Genomic DNA, 21,223 nt, shown 5'->3' on the forward strand with positions numbered 1-21,223 from the left:
ATTCAAATATGTATCGACGTCGACAAAACTATCATCATATTAGAATTGGAATTTATGTAATTTTAAGCAATTTATTAGAATGGCTTATTAGATAAAATAACGCACAGAATACAGTGTTTGAATCATTTATTAAAGATAATAAAGCAGCATTAAGATTAAAGTCGAAAAAATCTATACAAAAACTAGCGAAAAGTGTACATTTTTATTCGCACTTTCAGATAATTAATCTATATTATATTGAAACACGTTGAACACTTAATAGCAGATCGTAAACAATTGGAATGAAAAACACTGATTTAATAAATATATATTAAAGTTAGTACACTTACACTACTGTCGAAAATAATGTTCAATACACAGAAATTTCTATATAGTAACAATCAATCTAAATAGATTTAGGCAAAAAATGTACGAGCAGGCTTTTTGCTCATGCATCATATGATTAATATCTTTCAATATTTAATTTTACTGTTTGAATACAAGGACCTCGTACGTATCGAATCCCATTTCTTGACCTGCATATGGGATGTAACAAACGCCGTGTGAAACTTGAACTTTGCCGACCGTCACGGTACCTTCGTGCTCAGCACGTCCAACAAATAATGGTTCACCATCCTCTGTCTCGCCAGCTGGGAGAGCACCATCTGGTATATTGGCACCTTGAGTCGCTACCCAGGTTCCATCACAGCTGCATAAAACCTGAAAACGCTCATTCAATAAAATAGTGCAAGAAACTTATCTCATTTCAATTTCTGAAGATAATATTTTATCCATTTATGATACTATGGACAAAAAATAAAATCGCATTTGAATTTTGATTACCTGATATTCTTGAACACCGTGTTCACCACCTCCCCATGCAACGTAGCAAACGCCATGAGATGGTACAATTTTACCAGGCAAAAGCGCACCTTCGTGTCTTGCACGTCCCACAAAGAGTTCTTCATCGCCGTCTTTACCGCCACTTAAAGCATTAGGTGGAACCTCTCCATTACTGGCATCCACCCAGCATGCTGAACCACCAGCTGATGGTGTAACCCAGCCACCAGCTGGAGCACCTGGTTATTGATATTGCATAGTAAATATTATAAAAAAACATAATTTAATTGAAACTTATTTTCAGCTTATCTACATGAATTATATTTTGTAATAGAATAAATATTTGAATACAATATATATATATATATATATATATATATATATATATATTCAATAGATAAGTCCTGGATTTTTTCAATATATTGATTGTTTCTTTTCCGAACAGTAAATCCAATAATAAAAAACAATTTGTTTTTTGAAGATGTTTAATAACGACGTTTCGAAACTAGATACGTTCCATCATCAGATTTATTCTGTAATAATTTATATATTCATATCACTAATATTTTTTGTTAAAAACACTCGATTTTTTCCGAGGATATTTGTAAATGTTTTGACTTCACAAGACTATAACACACTGTTATATATAACAGTGTGTTATATATACATAGTCTTGTTAAGTCAAAACATTTACAAATATCCTGTGTGTGTCTGTATGTATATATATATATATATATATATATATATATATATATATATATATATGTATATATGTGTGTGTGTATAATATATATGTGAATATATGTGTATGTATATATGTGTGTATTTATATATGTATGTGTATGTTGTGGGTTTATAGGTATTTGTATATGTGATGTTGTGTACTTTGTATATACATTTGTATATATGAGTATGTATATATACGTACATATATTTTTAATTATAACAATTTAAATCAAATCTTATAAACAAACCATCTCATTCATAGAATATTTTTTCTCCTAACGAGCTCTATTTTTCAACTGGACCCTAATCCTACCTTTCCTATCTGATTGCGTGGCGATTCAATTTCAAGTGGTTTTCAAGTGAGAGAGAATGCGGACACCGACGACCGTTGGTATGGCAGAGAACAGTGTATCGAACGACTTGTGATGGATAACACAAAATGCTAATTTAGATTTCCATATTTTAAATTTTAAATTATAACACACAGATGATGAGACAAACCTAGTCTCGAAACGTTTGTGAAAATTATTATTTAATAAATTAGTGCAAAAAGAGTGTTGTTTGTTCATATTTCCAAATTAATATCTATTATCCACTCAGAATACATTTGTTATATTATTCCGTGAACTTCAAAATGGATCAATCTTATTTCAAATTAGTGCGCACAAAATATGGAGCAGAAGCCGCAAATCGATAAACATCTATCGACAAAGCATCTCACCTTAGCTAAGACTATTAACAAGCGGAATTTTCTCATTAAATGTAAGCATGAAAATGTGTTACCAAATTTCATCTCCAACACTTGTTCGTTCAAAAATACATCTTATGAAACAAACACAAATTACAAAATAGCTTACAAATAGTACGTAACAAAATATTGAAGTTTGAAATTCCGACCAGTGAAAAAGACATCATTTCGTTGAACAAAACAATGGTTAATCTTAAACATGATATTCAAGAAATATTAGCATTACATGAGTATGAAAAATTCTTTAAGCTCGAACTGAAAATATATAATAAAAAATTCAATCATTTAAATTCAAACATCAAAAAAAATTATTGAAATTAATAGAAAATAGAGCCAAATTACATCCAATATTAAACGTAGGATTAGATTGGAACAAATGGCTCATTAGTAAAACAGAGACAATTATACCTGATAACATAAAATATATTCTACCATCCTTAGGACCAAAATTTGCTATTCATAAAAAACATTTAAAATACAACGACATTATAAAAATCATAAGCAGTCTGGAAGCTGGACTTAAGATGATTAAGAATCCAACGGAAAAGGATATAAATTTCATCAGAGTCACTTTCATACAAAAATTATTGAAGATTTTGAAGAATAATAAACAAAACATCAATTCAATAAATAATTTAGCATACATTCATCGGGACATAAAAGCTGCAAAAACTTTCCTAATAGAGAATAGCCAATTAATTTTATGTAAAGTAGACAAAGGAAATATTTCAGTAATTCTGTTAAGAGATAATTATGAAAAAGAAGCAATGAACATCCTAGAAGACGAAACAATGTATGAGGAGTTACCGAGTGATCTGAACAATTACCACCATAGACAAGCTTTTAAATACATCAATCTTTTGGAAAAAAAGGTTACATCAACAATTCTATTGCCCTAAAGTTAAAAATGCAACACCCTCTAGTACCTAAATTCTATTGCCTTCCCAAAGTACATAAACCTAACTGCCCTTTCAGACCTATAGTTTCATACATTGATTCACCTTATTATAATTTATCTAAATTCTTTTCCAAAATTTTAAAAAATGTTACGGTTAATTCACCATATTTTTTGAACAAGTCATACCGTTTAGTAGATCGCGTAAAGGATTTCAAGATCCCTCATAATTTTTCCTTCGTTAGTTTTGATGTTATTAATCTTTTCAGCAACATTCCACATAAATTAGTTATTACCGCCATTAGAAGTAGATGGTTGCAAATTGTTGAATACACTTCACTACCTCTCGAAACATTTATTTCTGGAATAGATTTACTACTGAAGGCCTCATATTTTCAATTCAATAATAAATTTTATACTATGATAAGAGGGTGTCCTATGGGAAGTCCTTTGAGTCCCGTTTTAGCAGACTTAGTGCTACAAGATTTAGAGAAAAGTGTGTTGAATTCTACAATTTGTAAACCACTACTATATTTTCGATATGTTGATGACACGCTTTTATTAATTAACAAAAATGACAGAGAACATTTTTCAAAAATTTAATAATTAAAATTCTCATTTACAATTTACACAAGAATTAGAAAAAGATAACTCTATACATTTTCTTGATGTTCAGCTCATTAACGACGACGGTATTTGCATTACCAATTGGTTCAGGAAAGATAGCTGGTCAGGCAGGTACATTAATATTAATTCTTTTACACCTCTCAATATAAAGATATTTACAGTTCTCAGTTTAGTAGACCGTGCAATTCTTTTAGCTAACCCAAAATTTCACAATCACAATATCAAATTAGTCATTAACACATTACTCATGAATAGTTTTCCTTACAAAATAATCAGTGCAATAATTAAAAATAGAATTAAATTTTTATTGGACAAACAAATAATAACCACACATTGCTCGAATAACTTGTCTGTATCAGAAAATAAATGTTTTGTGAATTTTCCATATATAGACAAAGATTTACACCTTTTATCCAAAAAGCTTTTTAATAAACACAATATTAACATATCCGTGTCACCCTTACTACAACTGCAAGACATATACACAAACATTAAAGACAATATACCTACCAAAAAAAGAAAAGATGTGGTGTACCAAATAAACTGTTTGAACTGCGATTCATCTTATATTGGGCAAACATGTCAAAATTTAGGAAAAAGATTAAGACAATACGAATTACAAAGTAAACAAAGTAAAAATAATAACATACAACAAAAAAGTACACTCGTCGACCACGCTATCTCTAACAGCCATAGTTTCGATTTCAATAATCCGCACATATTATATTATGAACAAAATTTATCTAAAAGAAGTATTGCAGAATCGATGTTAATAGCCCATACAAGTAATACAGTAAATTTACGGACAGATACCAATATATTACATGATACATATCTGAATCTTATTAATACTTTGTAGCTTTTTGTGTACTTATGTATGTATGTATATATATGTGTATGTATATATGTATAAGTATATATGTAATATGGTTGTATGTATGTGAGTATTGTGAGTGTTTATATATATATATATGTAGGTGTGTGTCTGTGTGATGTGTATATGTGTATGCGTATGTATGCATATATGTGTGTCTGTATGTATATATATATATATATATATATATATATATGTATATATATATGTGTGTGTATAATATATATGTGAATATATGTGTATGTATATATGTGTGTATTTATATATGTATGTGTATGTTGTGGGTTTATAGGTATTTGTATATAGATGTTTTGTACTTTGGGTATACATTTGTATATATGACACTGATGATGAGACAAACCTAGTTTCGAAACGTTTGTGAAAATTATTATTTATTAAATAAGTGCAAAAAGAGTGTTGTTTGTTCATATTTCCAAATTAATATCTATTATCCACTCAGAATACATTTGTTATATATATATATATATATATATATATATATATACATATACATATATATATGATTAATTTCTTGGAGAGCGTAACATCAAGTAAAAAATATAAATAAAGTAAAGATTTTTAAAACATGTTTATTTTTCCGTACGTTTCTACGTAGAATTCTACGTCATCGTCAGTGGTTCTAGAATTTTTAAAAATAAAAGCAAGAATAAGTAAGAAAGAGATTTAACTAAAAAGACGGACTAATTATATCTAAATCTTAAATTATTAACACCAACTTGTGAATAAATAATAATTGGAAACAAGCACTAAATGTCAGTAATTACTTTTTTATAAAGAATAAAGAATAATTAGTGAATAATATATTATCATAAGCACCCGCTCATCCGATGCTCATCCGAGAATATAAATCTCTGTAAAAATTCTAAATTGAGGGGTAAAATTTTTTGGAAAACAAGTGTTTTTGTAATAAACACAGTACAACACGCTGTGCAAGTGTGTGTGATAGTGTCGAGCATAGGATGGCATTATGGAAAAATAAAAATGTTTTAAAAATCTTTACTTTATTTATATTTTTTACTTGATGTTACGCCCTGCAAGAAATTAATCATACATTTCAACATCAAATTTGAACACCTTCAACAAATATGGCGTATGAAAGGATAAACCTCCTAAACGGTTATTCGGACTTTGATAAATCTTTTTGAAGTTTATTAAGAGATTTTTTTAGGATTTTTTGAATTATAGAAATATAGTTAGATTGTAGAAATGAATGGAGAAAATTACAAAAAAACTGCTCAACATTGTTTGACATTGAAAATATTTGAGGCGTTGTTTTGCATTGAAAACAAATGAAGACATGTCATTTGCCAAATATTGTAATGATTATGAATAAGAAAAATCTAATGTCTATTATTATTCATTGTCATTATTATTACCGAAAAAAAGCCGAGATGTGCCAAAAATTTAAATAATATAAGAGACATTATATATTTGGCAAATGAACAGCCTGCGCATGCGTCTGACGGTTGTGGACTCTCAGTGATTGCATACCCTACCTATAAAATTCAATTTGACAGATTATAAATTTTTAACTCGTGCATTCGTATTTTGCCTTACTTTACTAAATCACAATATAAAAAAAAAACTTTTTCAAAAAATTATTTAGAAGTTTCATTGTGTCAAAAATTCATATGTTTGGCACTGGATAAGGAATATTTACTTAAGTCAATGGAGCATCTTGAGTCTGATTTTTTTTACTGTGCTCCAATTACTATGAATTTTTGGAATTAGATTCATCTCACTCTCAAGTTCAAAAGTGAAAATAATTTAGACTCCTTTGCCGCTTCCCGGGTGGATGACATTCCTTCTCAGTAGTGTAATTTTTCGGATATCAATAAAAAAAACTAATAATAAGAGAAAAATGTTTTATAATGAATTTCAAAAAGAAAATACTTCGTTTTTTCCGACGTTTTTCGTCGTTTTTTTTTGCAAATATCTGCAAAAATATACATTTTAACGAAAATTATGTAATAAACAAAATTATATCAATTCCCAGTCCCAGGAACAATATCAAGCTAGATATGAAAAAGCGTATTTAATTTCGCTCGAGATTTATTTGTTGTATTTAAAGCCATTTAGCTACCTAGTGTGAAATTTTCAAAATATCAAATTTTGAATTTTTTCATATTTCGGTATATTATACCTTTAAAAGTAACATACTAATAAATAATAATTACTACTAATAAATAGTTTTTGAGTTACAGCCATTTAAAAGAGAATATAAGTATATACTCGTAGTATAATGATCATTTCATCTTTGGACGCGTTTTTCTCGAAACGGCATTTTTCGAATTTGCTAGAGTGATTACTCGGAGACAAATGATCCGATCGCTACCAAATTTTTTTTTGTATCTCCTCTATATAGTTCTCCATACGATGAGCCTCTAGTTTTTTGATCTGATTAAAAATCGAACTTTGGCAGGCCACAAACGACCAAAATTTTGGGAAATCTAACTTTTTTCTTCAACATGCCGCCATTTTATCAATGTTTGATGTTTTTGTTCGCCCAGGGTTCATCGTACAGACAATATGTTTTAGTTTAACGAAATTTGTTTTTAATGTTTTATCAACGGAGAAGGCTTCATTCACTCCTGCAGTGGAGGACCTTTTTTGTGACGCCGCCGGAGATCGCGTGTCATTTCAAAAGCATTTAATATTTTATTTCAAAAATTTTTACTGTGTTTTCTCAAAACATGTATAAATGTACCTTCAAAATTTTAAATAAAGGGATTCACTGTTTTTTTTAATTTTAATTCCCAAAGCTGAATTTTTTTTAAGTTGTCACACTAGGTGTGCCCCTTACATCAAATTGTTTTATGAGTGCTATTTCGACCAAAATTAAAATTAATCGTATTTCATCTAGAATGAACTTGGTTCGAGAGATTCCAAAATATCATGCAAATAAGTAATAATGTATATCGAATTATTATTTAAAAAAGGCAGGTCTAGCCGTTCCGAAGATACGGGGCCAAAAGTGCCAAAAACGGTAACTCAGTTTTTAAGAGAACGGAGCATCCGATTTTAATAATTCAAAAAACATTTAACTTGTATTGACGAAATGAACAACTGGTAAAATTTTTGGGAAGGCAGGTCCTGCGGTTGTGTTCTCTCAATAAAAATAAGTCAAAAACATGTTATTTGGCGGTCAAAAATGTTTATTGGACATATGTACATCAAATTATCAGATATTTTATAAAGATTTCAATATTGTGTACATATTTTGTGTAAATTTTTTTGGGTTCCATACCAAGATTTTTAATTTTGAATTTCAAACAAATGTCTTCGACATTTTCTAATGTATGGAATAACCGATTTGTATGATTAAAAAATCATTACGTTCGTACTCGATCGCGAGGCGTTTTTGCAAAAGGCAATTTTGCCGTTTTGGAGGTACGGAGCGTGAAGGGTGTAAAAACGGTTATGCAGTTTTAGAGAACATATTATCCAATTAGATTAATTCAAAAAACATTTTGCTTGAGTAGATGGTGTGCAAAAAATGCTTTTACAGAAAATTTAGTAATTTTGAAAATTAAAAAAAAATCAAAATTTTCAAAAAAAATTCAAAGTTTCAAATAAGACGGAGGCAATTTTATCTACAAAAAGCCAAAATGCCATAACTAGACTGACTGACTTTGAAAAACTGAAAGTAATGAGCCATGAAGTTGAGTGGTCCAAGGATGTCAAATACCTTGTTGTGACACTGGACCATAGACTCAGCTTCACGAAACATATTAATACGAAAATTGAACAAGCTTGCGGGATGTTAAATCTACTGAGACCTTTCTTGAACCACAACTGCCCGCTAAGCGTAAAGAACAAGCGGACACTCTACTTGACACTTATAAGACCGTTACTGACATACGCCGCTCCAGCATGGAACGCGACGACTAAAAGACCAACTTACGGAAACTACAGACATTACAAAATAAGACACTATGACTAGTACTTAACAAAATAAGGGACCCAATGACTATACATTACTACTCTACAAAATACATACATGAACAGACTGACGTACCGACAATACTCGATCATATAAAAAAGCTCAAAAGCTATATGTGAAAATCACCCTAATATCAACATCACGGGTCTCGGGCAGTTTACTAGGAATGTACACCTAACTCTGTTTTTACACGGTAGATTGGTTCCAGAAGAAGCCGTGTAAAAAAAACGTGTAAAAAAAGACATTGATCTTATACAAAAATGGGTGATTTGTCCTAACCTCTAAAACCTATTAAAATTAAATTAAATTATTATTATTATAATTATAATTAAATTAAATTATTATTATTATTATAATTATTAAATTAAAACGCGCTAAAGGGAAATTCACTTAAATCTTTAAGCTAGTGTTCGCAAACTATCGATACTATCGATGGTTTCAGACTTTTTTCTTTCATAAATACTTTTTTGTGATATGAACATACTTGAATTAAAAAAAATTAAATTTGACAAAAAAATTTAAGTACATAAAATTTCAAATCGTGCTAAATGGAATAAAATCGTGTAAAAAAATTTAAAATATTCAATTTTCAAACCGTGTTATATCAAAACCGTGTACAAAAAGACCGTGAAAAAACAGACTTAGGTGTAGTTTGGTATGGCAATCACGACATACTGATCGACCCATAGGAGCGGATGATACTTGGCTCGTTACAAATTATCCTTCAGAACGGATAAATCTTTTTTTTTATTATTATCTTTTATTATAAATATTGATATGTGATTTTTTTGGAAGGAAAATTTTCCTTTCCTCTTTTTTTGTCACACAATTAAGTCACAACTTTTTAAATATTAACTACAGTCGGTAGTTGACTTCGAAAGGTGCAACATTGAAGACAATAATGAGGAATAGTGATCGTTTATGGAGTATGAGGACGGGCAGGTATCGGGTCGCCCGCTTGATAACAATGTACCGTCATGCGCCGAAGTAGGTGTAACAGTAACTGAGGCTATTGAAAATTTTTATGAATTATCAAAAGAAAATAATGTACCAATTAGTGAAGGTGATTGTGAAAACAAAAAAATATTAGTTTTAAATCTAGGAGTAAAGAAGTAAGTAGTGAAAAATCAAGAAATAAATCTGGAAAGTGGCGTGCAAAGGCGTGTCAAGAATGACGGCGAAGGTGATAGTGGAATAAACAGAAGAATTAAAGAGGTAACTATGGAAAAGTTAAATACGATGCAAATGAGTGGTGAACAAATTACTAAATGCAACGAACATAATAATATAACAATACATAATGACGAAACGAAATTAATAGAAAATAACGCAAATTGCAGCCCTAACAATAATGAGATCATAACAATGGAAAATTATGCTACGGATTCGATGGATACAACAGCGGTTAACAAATCTACCAATCAGAGAAAGGTCGATACGCAACTGCAATTTGAAAGTTGCGACACAGGGCCGTACTATATCTACATTGAATCAAGAAATAAAAACATCGGACGGTTACATCCAATGGCGATTGGAAAAATGATTCACAAGTCTCTGCCAAATCTTAAGTCGGATCTGTTAGACATATTAATGTTCGGAAATAATGAAGTAAGAATGCTTTTGAGTAACGGCAAGGTGGCAAATAGGCTGCTTGATGGGGAATTTTTCAATAAAAGCAACTTAATAGCATATATACCAAACTATTTATTAATTAGAAAATGAATTATTTTTTATGTAGATATCGAACTCACAGAGGACATTGTATCGGAAAGTACAATAATCGATGTCAAATGTTCTACACCAAAAAATTCTAATACACGTAGATTTAAATCGCAATGCGCTATACTTACTTTCAGAGGATCCAGAATTCTAGATAAGAATTCAGCGATACACTCAGTCAAAGGTCCAGTTAGACCGTATGTAAAAAAGGTTACGCAATTCCTAAAATGCTGGCGCTTCGGCCATATTAGGACCCAATGCCGCGGGGAGGAACGGTGCCCAAAATGTGCAGGTCCACACAATACTAATTCGTGCACAAATAATTCGGATTTTATATGCTGTCTTTGTAAGAATGAGCATGTGGAAAATAGTAAGGAGTGCCCTGTTTTCATAAAACATAGGAATATTCAGGAATTAATAGTTTTGCAAAACTTTTCATTTCACGAAGCAAAATCGATTATAGAAAATGATAAAGCTGAATAAAAGATGGAAAAAGAATTTTCAGCTATAAATAATGCAATAAAAAATTTAAATTTACCTTCTGTCAATAATAGATTTATAGCACTATCAGATTTAGAAGAAGAAGATATTCACTATGAAAATGACAGCAAAAATCTTTTCAAGAAACCCAGAAGATCTTATATTCCAGCTGCAATTAATAAGAAGAAAAAAGAGGGAAGTACCATGTATAAATTCGATCAAATACCTAGTCATAATGGGACTCAGAAGCAAAATTTAATTAATAGAAGGAAAAGATTAAAAAATAAATCTGAATCGGAGTCCGATAATGACTATCATTATAGTATTAAAGGCGAGCACTCAGAACCAAGAGAGTTTTTGAATATTTTATTAGTCAATTAAGAAACATATACAATCCGAGCAAACCACATTTTGACAAGCTGTTGACTGAATTATTACGTAAATTGTTAAGCATTAAAAATACTGGAGGTAGTAATGAATTAATACAATTGTGAAAAAAGTCTATTTATTTATCTACATATATATAAAAATAAGTCGGGTTTTACTTCCTGACGATATAACTCCAGAACGCACGAACCGATTTCGACAATTTTGCATTCGTTGGAAATGTCTCGGGCTCCGCAAGGTTTATAGCTAAGAAAATTGCATGGCATCGTGCTTTAATGCAAATTGCTGGAACTTCACGCACCGTAATAAAAAATTCGAGTAATGAAAGTAATCAATAATTGTTTTAAATAATTTCAAATAGATTATCTACATCTTCATATCTTATATATAAAATTCTTCTGTAAGTTTATATGAATGGTTAATCCTCCTAAACTATAATTCGGATTTTCATGAATCTACTTGAAGTTTGTTCGGGAAATTTTCTAGAATTTTTAGATTCATAGAAATATAGTTAGATTGTAGAAATAGATGGAAAAAATTACAAAAAACCGCTTATCATTGTTTGACCTTGAAAATATTTGAGACATGGTTTGACATTGAACATTAAATTAAAAACAAATGATGACCGTCATTTGCCAAACATTTCTATTCGCTAATAGGCTAAGTCAATATTGAAATATAATAAATTCATGATTATAAATAAGGAAAATGCAATGTCTACATAATTATTGCCGAAAAGCCTCTGAGATGTGCCAAAAATTAGAACAATATCAGATTTACAGTCAATATGCATCTAGCAGGTGATGCAGTCTGCAAATGCGTCTGTCAGTGATCGCACATCAAACTTAGCCTACAATTCAATTTGACAGATTATTATTTTTTAACTTTTAAATGCAGTCGTGCTTTGCCCTACTTTACTAAATCACAATACAAAAATAATTTACTTATTCAAAAAATTATTTAGAAGTTTCATTGTGTCAAAAATTCAAATGTTTGGCATTGGATACGGAATATTTACTCAAGTCAATGGAGCGTTTTGGGTCGGAATATTTTTAATGTGCTCCAATTTGCATGAAATTTTGGAATTAGGTTCATCTTACTATCAAGTTTAAAAGTGAAATTAATTTGGACTCCTTTGCCACTTTCCGGGGGTATGACATTCTTTTTCAGTGGTGCAATTGTATCTCTTTCAAAATAACGTCGGATATTGATAGAAGAACTATTTAGAAGAGAAAAATGTTTAATAATATTTTTCAAAAATGCAATTACTTATCAAGTTACTGGCTACTCAAAATTAGTTTCTTTTTTGCGTTTTTCAACGTTTTTTGCTAATATCTTCAAAAATATACATTTTAACAATATTAAGCTAGATATGAATATGGGTTTTTATAGCGCTCAAAATAAGCTTTAAAATGAGTACTTCTGCGTGTAAAATGAGTGATCTATCATGCAAATAAAAGACGCATACAATGCTTTTTTTTCATTTAAATCAAACAGTTTTGTGAGTGCAATTTTCACCAAAATTAAAAATAATTGTTATCCATCTAGAATTAACTTGGTTTAAGAGATCTTGATGGATTCTAGAAAATACCACAACTTTAGTACAAACGATTTTAAAAAAAATCATGATTTCATGAAAAAAAATCGATTTAAGAAAATAACCAATTTCTCATTATAATATCTCTGAAAGAATATGTATATAAGTAAAAATATAAAAATTCAAGGTATTTTTCTGAGTAATTATTGCTTTTTAATATTTTTCTGTTACACAAATATTGACAGAGATATGATTGTTTAAGGAGTGCGTGGCTGTCCAACCAGAGGTCTTTCGAGCCCTTTAACCCTTCGCCGTTTCACAATAAGAGAAGTTAACGGTGAAATTTATGATAGAGAAAGTTGTAGTTCATTTAATCACCTTGAAAATATTATATTACAAGTTCTGATAAAATCAGAATTAAAAAAGTTATAATCCAATTAATGCGGGGGGGGGGGAGGGTGCTGACGGAGTGCAAATTGTTTTCACTTCTAAACTTAAGATTAAGATTAGCATATTCCCAAAATATTAAGCAAATTGGAGCACTGTAAATAAATTCACAGCGCATAGGTTTTCTCTCCATTTACTGCAATAATTTTGTTGATCGTATGTTGAATCACAATACAACAATATATATTGAATTATTAGTGAGAAAAATGTAATTTAGATATTAAAATATTAAAAGCCAGTTAAAATATGGTACGAAATTATAAAAATTATAGGCCACATTATTGAAGCAAATATTTTGGGTAGAAAAATCCAAGGTGATATTGTACCTTTACCGCGCATGCTATAGATTAATTTTTTCTGAATTTGTTATACTTTTTAGAAAATTTCAATTCTCAACGCGTGTATCTATAACACGTGTACAAAAAATCATTCAATTATACATTTACAGGTATGACTAAAAACATTGGATAACACTTAAATGCATTAAAATAAATTGAGCTATTGGAAATAAATTTGTTCTATAAATCGCAGTGTATAATTTTTAATATACAATTTTATTGAACAGAATAATCATTTTATTTGAAGCAGTTCTACATACCACATCACTCATTTATTGGTGTAAATAGTAATTCGAAAACCAATAATGATTATTTTTAACTGAACGGTATAAATATCAGTATAGGATATTAAAAAAACGTAGATGTGGGTACAGGATAACGTCTGTCGGGTCATCTAGTATATATATATATATATATATATATATATATATATATATATATATATATAAGTCGGGTTTTCCTTCCTGACAATATAACTCCAGATTGCCCGAACCGATTTCGACAATTTTGCATTCGTTGCAAAGGTCTCGGGCTCCGCAAGATTTTTGTAATTGAAATAAATACATTACTGTTGTGTAATAAAATCAAATTTTTCCTTTTCAAATATAAAACAAACAAAAAATTCCTTCATCTTTCTCACGAAAGCATCCGGTGGCGAAACGGAGTTCGTCTGGTTTGCTAGTTTATATATATATATATATATATATATATATATATATATATATATATATTGTTAGCGAAATATATTGTGTGAATGTTTGAATGCATGTTTGAATATGGCGCGGATCATGACAGTCCCGTGCAGTTGGTAAGACTTGAGAGTATGTGTGCAGTTGGCAATATTGACAGTGCGAACAGAGTGAATGTAGGCAAGAAGGAAGTCGGAAACAGAGAGTTGAATAGAGTGAAAGTGTAGAGACGGACTAGTGAGAATATAGAATAAAGGTTATGAAGAGTACTGCACCGTGTTGTTATTTTAAGTTATAGATTCCTGACAAATAATTAATTATAGAGAATATAGACAATAGTTTCAGAAGTGGGATATTTACCGAGATAATTACAGGGATAATTACCGATAATTACTGAGATAATTAGTGTGTGATTTTTAGTTAAAGTTGTTATTGGAATAGGTGATTCCAATATTTACAAGTGCGTGTATTATTAATCAGGTGGATTAATAATTACGAGAGTTGTGATAATAAGCAGGTGTGCGACGCTATCAGACCAAGTGTGTGATTTTTAGTTAAGGTTGTTATTGGAATATAACAACAATAAATAATTACACGTGCGTGTATTATTAATCAGGTGGATTAATAATTACGAGGGTTGTGATAGTAAGCAGGTGTGCGACGCTATCAGACCAAGTGTGGTGTTTTTCTTTGTGGTGTTTTGTGTTTGTTTCGGCGAAAAGTATAAAAGTTAGGTTAGCACGTGGCTGACTAAGGTGAACAGTATAGTAAAAATATGGCAAGCAAGGCGTGCTAGCGATATTATTTAGTTAAGGTGAAGTAACAGTTGTGTGGAGAAATGCAGGATTGTGGAGAAATTTAAAGATTTAAAAAAAATGGCTACAGGAGTTATTAAAGAAAGCATGGCGTCGCAAGCTCTGAGACTGCTTTCATTGACAGATCTTATAAATTTAATCAGATCTACAAATAGTGATAAAGTGGAGGATATAACTAGTAGTGAGTTGTTGGCGATGCTGCCAGAATTTGAAGGTTCGGCGGAACAATGTGTGAACTCATGGTTCAAGCGTATTGAAGCCATACGCGATACGTACGACGTGACTAAAAGGAAGATGGCGGTATTAATGATTTCTAAATTGACAGGAGGTGCTAAGTCGTGGTTTTTTAGCAAGGCAGAGTACGCCACTTATACCTACGACGAAATTAAGAGGGCGATGACAGCTTTGTTTCAGAACAGCGAAGATCGCATGACGAGGATGAGAAAGTTCGAGGCCCGGAGATGACGGAGGCAGGAACCCTTTAGCTCCTACTTCCAGGAGAAGATGGCGCTGGGCAACAGGGCGGATGTTACCGAAAATGATATGTTGGCATACATGATCGATGGGTTTGACAACCCGCTACTTCAGGCCCAGGCAAAAATGAATCGTTTCCAGGATTTGGGTACGCTATTGAGCGTTATGAACGAGCTAACGCCAGCGGAACGGGCCGTTGGTTTGGTGCAGCCGGAAAGAATACAGTCAGCAGGGTTTCCTAGGATGGAACCGCAAGGCGTGTGTTATACATGCGGAAAGCTAGGCCACGCGCAGAAAGATTGTTGGCGAAATAATAGTAGAGAGGAGCAATTGGTGCAGCCTGCGCAACAGGTGCCCGACAGTACGACGGTGTTGCTCAATCATGAAGATTTAAATATTGACATAGGTAAAAAGGTGACTAGTGAGCGAAAAGAGAATGATAACAATGTATTGGTGATTGACATTAGTGACAAAGATAGTGATAAGGAGGTTGAAATTGATATAGTAAACAGTTTGGTAGTGGAAGAAAACTCATTTGAGCGAGTGTTGGCTCTGGAGCAAAACCAAGACGAGAGGATAAAAGCCGTAAGGTGTGAGCTAGAGGTAAGGGAGAGTAAATTTTATGAGTTGAGAGATGGCCCTGTATATCGAAAGCAAGGAGATGACCTCTTAAATAATGTAATTAGGAATGAAGATGAGCAGTTGGGGCATGCTGGAGTAGATCGTACAATAAATGTATTAAAGACAAGTTACTGGTTCAGTGGGGTGACGGCCAGAATGTTATCGCGAGAGTCGAAGTTTGTGAAGTTATTTGCTTGCCAAAGTACATCAAGCAAGGAGCTAATTAAGCATATGAAGACATTGAGTGTGAACAAATTAAAGTTGAAAATTGAAAGGTGTAGTTTTGTTTATAGACACACGGTTTATTTAAGGTGTTATGTTGGTAAGGATGGCATTAGACATAGTGACACTAATGTTAGTGTAGTGATGAGTTATCCAGTTCCAAGGACATTTAGACTGTTACGATTATTTTTAGGATTAATCAGTTATTTTAGTAAGCGTAGAAAGAAACTTTAAGAAATTTAGGTGAAGCGTTGGAGCGAGTGTTGATGATGATTTGTGAAAGTGAATAATGACAATTTGTGAAAGTGAATAGTAACGGTTAATGAATAGTGCAGTATGACTATGAGTGCGTAAGGACAATAAGCGAATTAAAGACAGTAAGGACAATAAGTGAATTAAAGACAGTAAGTGTGAGGACATTAATAAAAAAAAAGAAATATTATATTGTTGTAATAATGTAATATGGTAAGGTAATAACTTGTAATAATGTAATATGATGTGAATTTGTATATTTCGCTAAGTAGATTTTTGTTAGTCAATCGAGGGCGATTGTGGGGTCAGGTTTGACCGAACTGTTAGCGAAATATATTGTGTGAATGTTTGAATGCATGTTTGAATATGGCGCGGATCATGACAGTCCCGTGCAGTTGGTAAGACTTGAGAGTATGTGTGCAGTTGGCAATATTGACAGTACGAACAGAGTGAATGTAGTCCAGAAGGAAGTCGGAAACAGGGAGTTGAATAGAGTGAAAGTGTAGAGACGGACTAGTGAGAATATTGAATAAAGGTTACTGCACCGTGTTGTTATTTTAAGTTATAGATTCCTGACAAATAATTAATTATAGAGAATATAGACAATAATATATATGTATATATATGTATATATATATATATATATATATATATATATATATATATATCACTAATACGCTGTAATGGATGTAAAAATTCTTCAGTGGAACTCAAGGTCATTTATAAGTAATAGGTGTAGTCTAGAATATTTTTTGTCATGTCAAAATATACCAATATAGGCAATTCCTGAAACCTGGTTTCAAAAAGAGAAAACTTATTTTCAAATTATAATATAGTGAGACAGGACAGAGATGATGGAAAAGGAGGTGCGGCTATTTTTGTGCGTCGCAATCAGCCATAAAATATGGTAGCAATTAATTTAGGCTCTTTGGATCCAAAAAGATGCCAAAATTGTGGAATTTAGCTAACGGTAGAAAATCTTAAATTGTATAATACGTTATTTCTATTTATGTTGCACCTACTTATTATATCCCAGTAAATGAATGGAATGATTTTCTTTTGCGATTGCCCAAACCCGTTATTTTATGTGGAGATTTCAATGCACGCCACTTTTCGTGGGGTAGTAATTTCAGCGACAGATATGGTAATAATTTGTTGGAGGCTATTGAAAACATTAAATTATACATTCTCAATAATTGAAAACCTACCTTGAAGTTTAAAAGTAATACGAGGTCTGTTCAAAAAGTACCCGGAATTTTCGTTTTTCCAAAAAATATTTATTTATTCGTCTACATTAATGTGGTCCCCTTCAAAGTAGTCCCCCCCAGATATAATACACTTATGCCAGCGTTTTTTCCAATTTTCGAAGCACCCTTGATATTCACTTTTTGATATGTCCTTGAGCACTCTCAGCGATTCGGCCTTTATTTCTTCAATCGAGGAAAACCGCCGTCCTTTCATGGGTCTCTTCAACTTTGGGAATAGGAAAAAGTCACACGGAGCCATATCTGGTGAATATGGAGGTTGGGGCATGACTACGGTATTGTTTTTGGCCAAAAAATTACGAACAAGCAACGACGAGTGAGCAGGTGCGTTATCGTGGTGCAACAGCCATGAATTGTTTTTCCATAAATCGGAGCGTTTTTTTCGGATTGCTTCACGCAAACGTCGCATCACTTCAAGGTAATACTCCTTATTAACCGTACGACCTTGTGGTAAGAACTCTTGATGCACTATGCCGTTATAATCAAAGAAAACAGTAAGCAAAACCTTGACATTCGATCGAACTTGACGTGCTTTTTTCGGTCTTGGCTCACCTGGGCTCTTCCATTGGGACGATTGGGCTTTGGTTTCGACATCATAACCGTACACCCATGTTTCATCACCAGTTGACCCTTTCAAGCAAACTTGGATCGTTGTTGACGTCATTTAACAGCTCTTGAGCGATGTTCATGCGATTGCTTTTTTGGTCAAAATTTAGCAGTTTTGGAATGAATTTTGCTGCCACTCGTTTCATGCCCAAAACATTTGAAAAAATGTTATGACATGAGCCAATTGATATGCCAACTTCATCAGCAACTTCTCTAATTGTGATTCGGCGATCATTCATAACCATTTTTTCCACTTCCTTCAAATTTTCATCGTTTGTTGACGTGCTGGGTCGACCGGAGCGTTCGTCATCTTCAACGTCTTCGCGGCCATCTTGGAAACGCTTATACCACTCGTAAACACTTGTTTTTTTCATAGCAGACTCACCATAGGCTTTTTGTAACATTTCACACACTTTGTTACACTTTATTTCATTTTTTACGCAAAATTTAATACAAATTCTTTGACTTTTCAATTCTTCCATTGTAAAAATCGCCGAGCTCAGAAAAACACGTCGAACCTTAGCGACTACCACAGACAAAGCAAACAGTGAATATAGCTGAAAATTTCATCATACTTTAGGGGCATGTATACCAACACAATAAAAAAAAATTTTGACAATCAGACACTCCAGACCCGCGAAATTTAAAAATTCCGGGTACTTTTTGAACACACCTCGTATGCCAGTAGTTGACATCTCTTTGTGTTCGCAGAACTTTGTGCACAAAATAGACTGGAATGTATGTGATAATTCATTAGACTCGGACCATTATCCAATTTTGTTGACGTTGAGAGGTGTTCCAAGAGCACTTGGAACAAGAGCAAGAGCAAAATAGCAGACAGAGATGGAAAAAAATTGAATTTGAAAAAAGAGTTTGAATAGCAACGACCCGGTTGGTGAGTATAATCTTTTCATAAATGCTATTAATTCAGCAGCCGGAAAAAGTATTCCGATGACAAATAGGGTTCTGAATACTAAATGCTCTAAACCAGTATGGTGGGATGAGGAGTGTGACAAATTAATCAGAGAGCGTAGGCATGCGGAAAAAAATTATAGACAAAAGTCTAGTTATGTAAACTTTGTTGAATGTAATACTATTAATAGTCACATTAGAAGATTTTTTTAAGAAAAGTAAAAAACATAGTTGATATCAGTTTACGGACAACTTAAAACCGAATACTCCACCGAGGGAGGTTTTGCAATGGTCAAACGTGTCAAAAATTTTGTGGAGCCTATTAATTCGAATGAAAATATACCGCATGAAATAAGAGAAAGATTAATCGATTATTATGCCCCTGCAGGGGTTGAATCTTGTAGTGAAAATTGTTTCAAAAGCAGTTCGTTATTTAATGAACATATGCTGTTAAATCCGTTTTCATTTTGGGAGTTAAATTTAGTTTTTGGGAAAAATACGGATACAGCTTCGGGGAAGGATCTTATATTTTATTCTATGATTAGTAATCTACCAATTTCGGCCAAGAAAAGATTTATTGAAATTATCAACAATGTATGGTTAACACCTGATAAAATACGAGAATGGAATGATTATGTATTAATTTTCATTAAAAATCCAAGCGTAATGTCGTCATACAGAACCATATCACTAGCTTCATGTGTCGCTAAAGTCAAAGACAGGATGATAAAAAGGCGTTTAGAATGGTGGATAGAAAAAAATAATATTTTGCTGACAAGTCAATACGGATTCGTATTTTCACTGCTGATTTATATTTATCCAATGCGAAAAATAACCATGTCGTGGCATTGTTTAGCGACATCAAAAGAGCATACGATAATGTTATGAAATTTTAAGCGAAGTCATGAATGATATAGGACTTCCACATAAATTCTCTAGAGCTAATACTGCTTCAGTTTTTGAGAGAAATGTTTACTTTAAAATAAATGATAGTATCATAGGACCAAGAAAAATGTATAAGGGACCTCCGCAAGGCGGTATTTCAAGTCCAATTCTATATGCCTTGTATGTAAGGGATATAGAATATATTTGGGAACCTGTTACTAAAATTCTGCAATATGCAGACGATGTTGTAGTGTACGTGGAGAAAAAGAGCCTCCAGGAAGCTATAGATGCAATGTCTCGGAATATTGAACACTTTCATGTTTGGCTTTTGGTTTTCAGAAAAAGGTCTCGAGATGTCTGATGACAAGAGTTCGATAGGTATTTTCACAAGGCATAGAGATAAAAATTTCCCTAAAAGTGTTAATAGTTGCAACCACTCCATCAAAGTTGAAACCATAAATTCCCAGGGATATTTTTTGATCAAAAACTCTCATTCAAAACGCATATTAATTATGTAGTTAAAAAAGTCGAAAAAAATATTAATTTATTGAGGATGGTATGGTATACGGTGGGGCGCTTATCCTATTACTGCCCTTAAATTATACAAAGCACTAATTAGGCCGCAATACGCACTGTAAAAAATTAGGCAAAGCGCAGTATAAAAGTTCAAGAATATGCCTTGGAGCAATGACATCCACGCCTACCAATGCTTTACTCGTGGAAAGGGGTGAAATGTCGTTAAACCTCAGAAGACAATTCCTGAGCGACAAATTTATAATAAAGAGGCTATTAGTACAAAATACATAGATAAAATAGATAAGGTTGCTATAGATACGATAGTGTTTATTGTTTATAGTGAGTTTAGTTAACAGTTATAGGTATGTATCAAAGATTAGTGCAGGTACGGCCAAGTACAAGAAG

The 21,223-nt window shown here is 32.1% G+C and overlaps 1 protein-coding gene across 2 annotated transcripts in view; it reads right to left on the reverse strand.

Annotated features, from left to right (window-relative positions):
• Positions 1–301: 301 nt before the first annotated feature.
• The window catches only part of LOC113378634, a 138,040-nt gene continuing 117,118 nt past the window's right edge, over positions 302–21,223 (reverse strand). Inside the window, exons 5-6 of one of the 2 annotated variants that reach the window (XM_026619191.1) lie at positions 823–1,058; positions 302–699 (exon numbers count right to left, since the gene is read on the reverse strand). In XM_026619191.1, the coding sequence (XP_026474976.1) occupies positions 466–699; positions 823–1,058 (470 nt within the window). In that variant the 3' untranslated portion in view covers positions 302–465. The remainder of the gene's footprint in view (positions 700–822; positions 1,059–21,223) is intronic. The other variant, XM_026619190.1, reaches the window with a different exon arrangement.

Source organism: Ctenocephalides felis, unplaced genomic scaffold (genome assembly GCF_003426905.1).
Source record: "Ctenocephalides felis isolate EL2017-DRISC unplaced genomic scaffold, ASM342690v1 CF-g0.4_SCAFFOLD_01886, whole genome shotgun sequence".
NCBI lineage: Eukaryota > Metazoa > Arthropoda > Insecta > Siphonaptera > Pulicidae > Ctenocephalides > Ctenocephalides felis.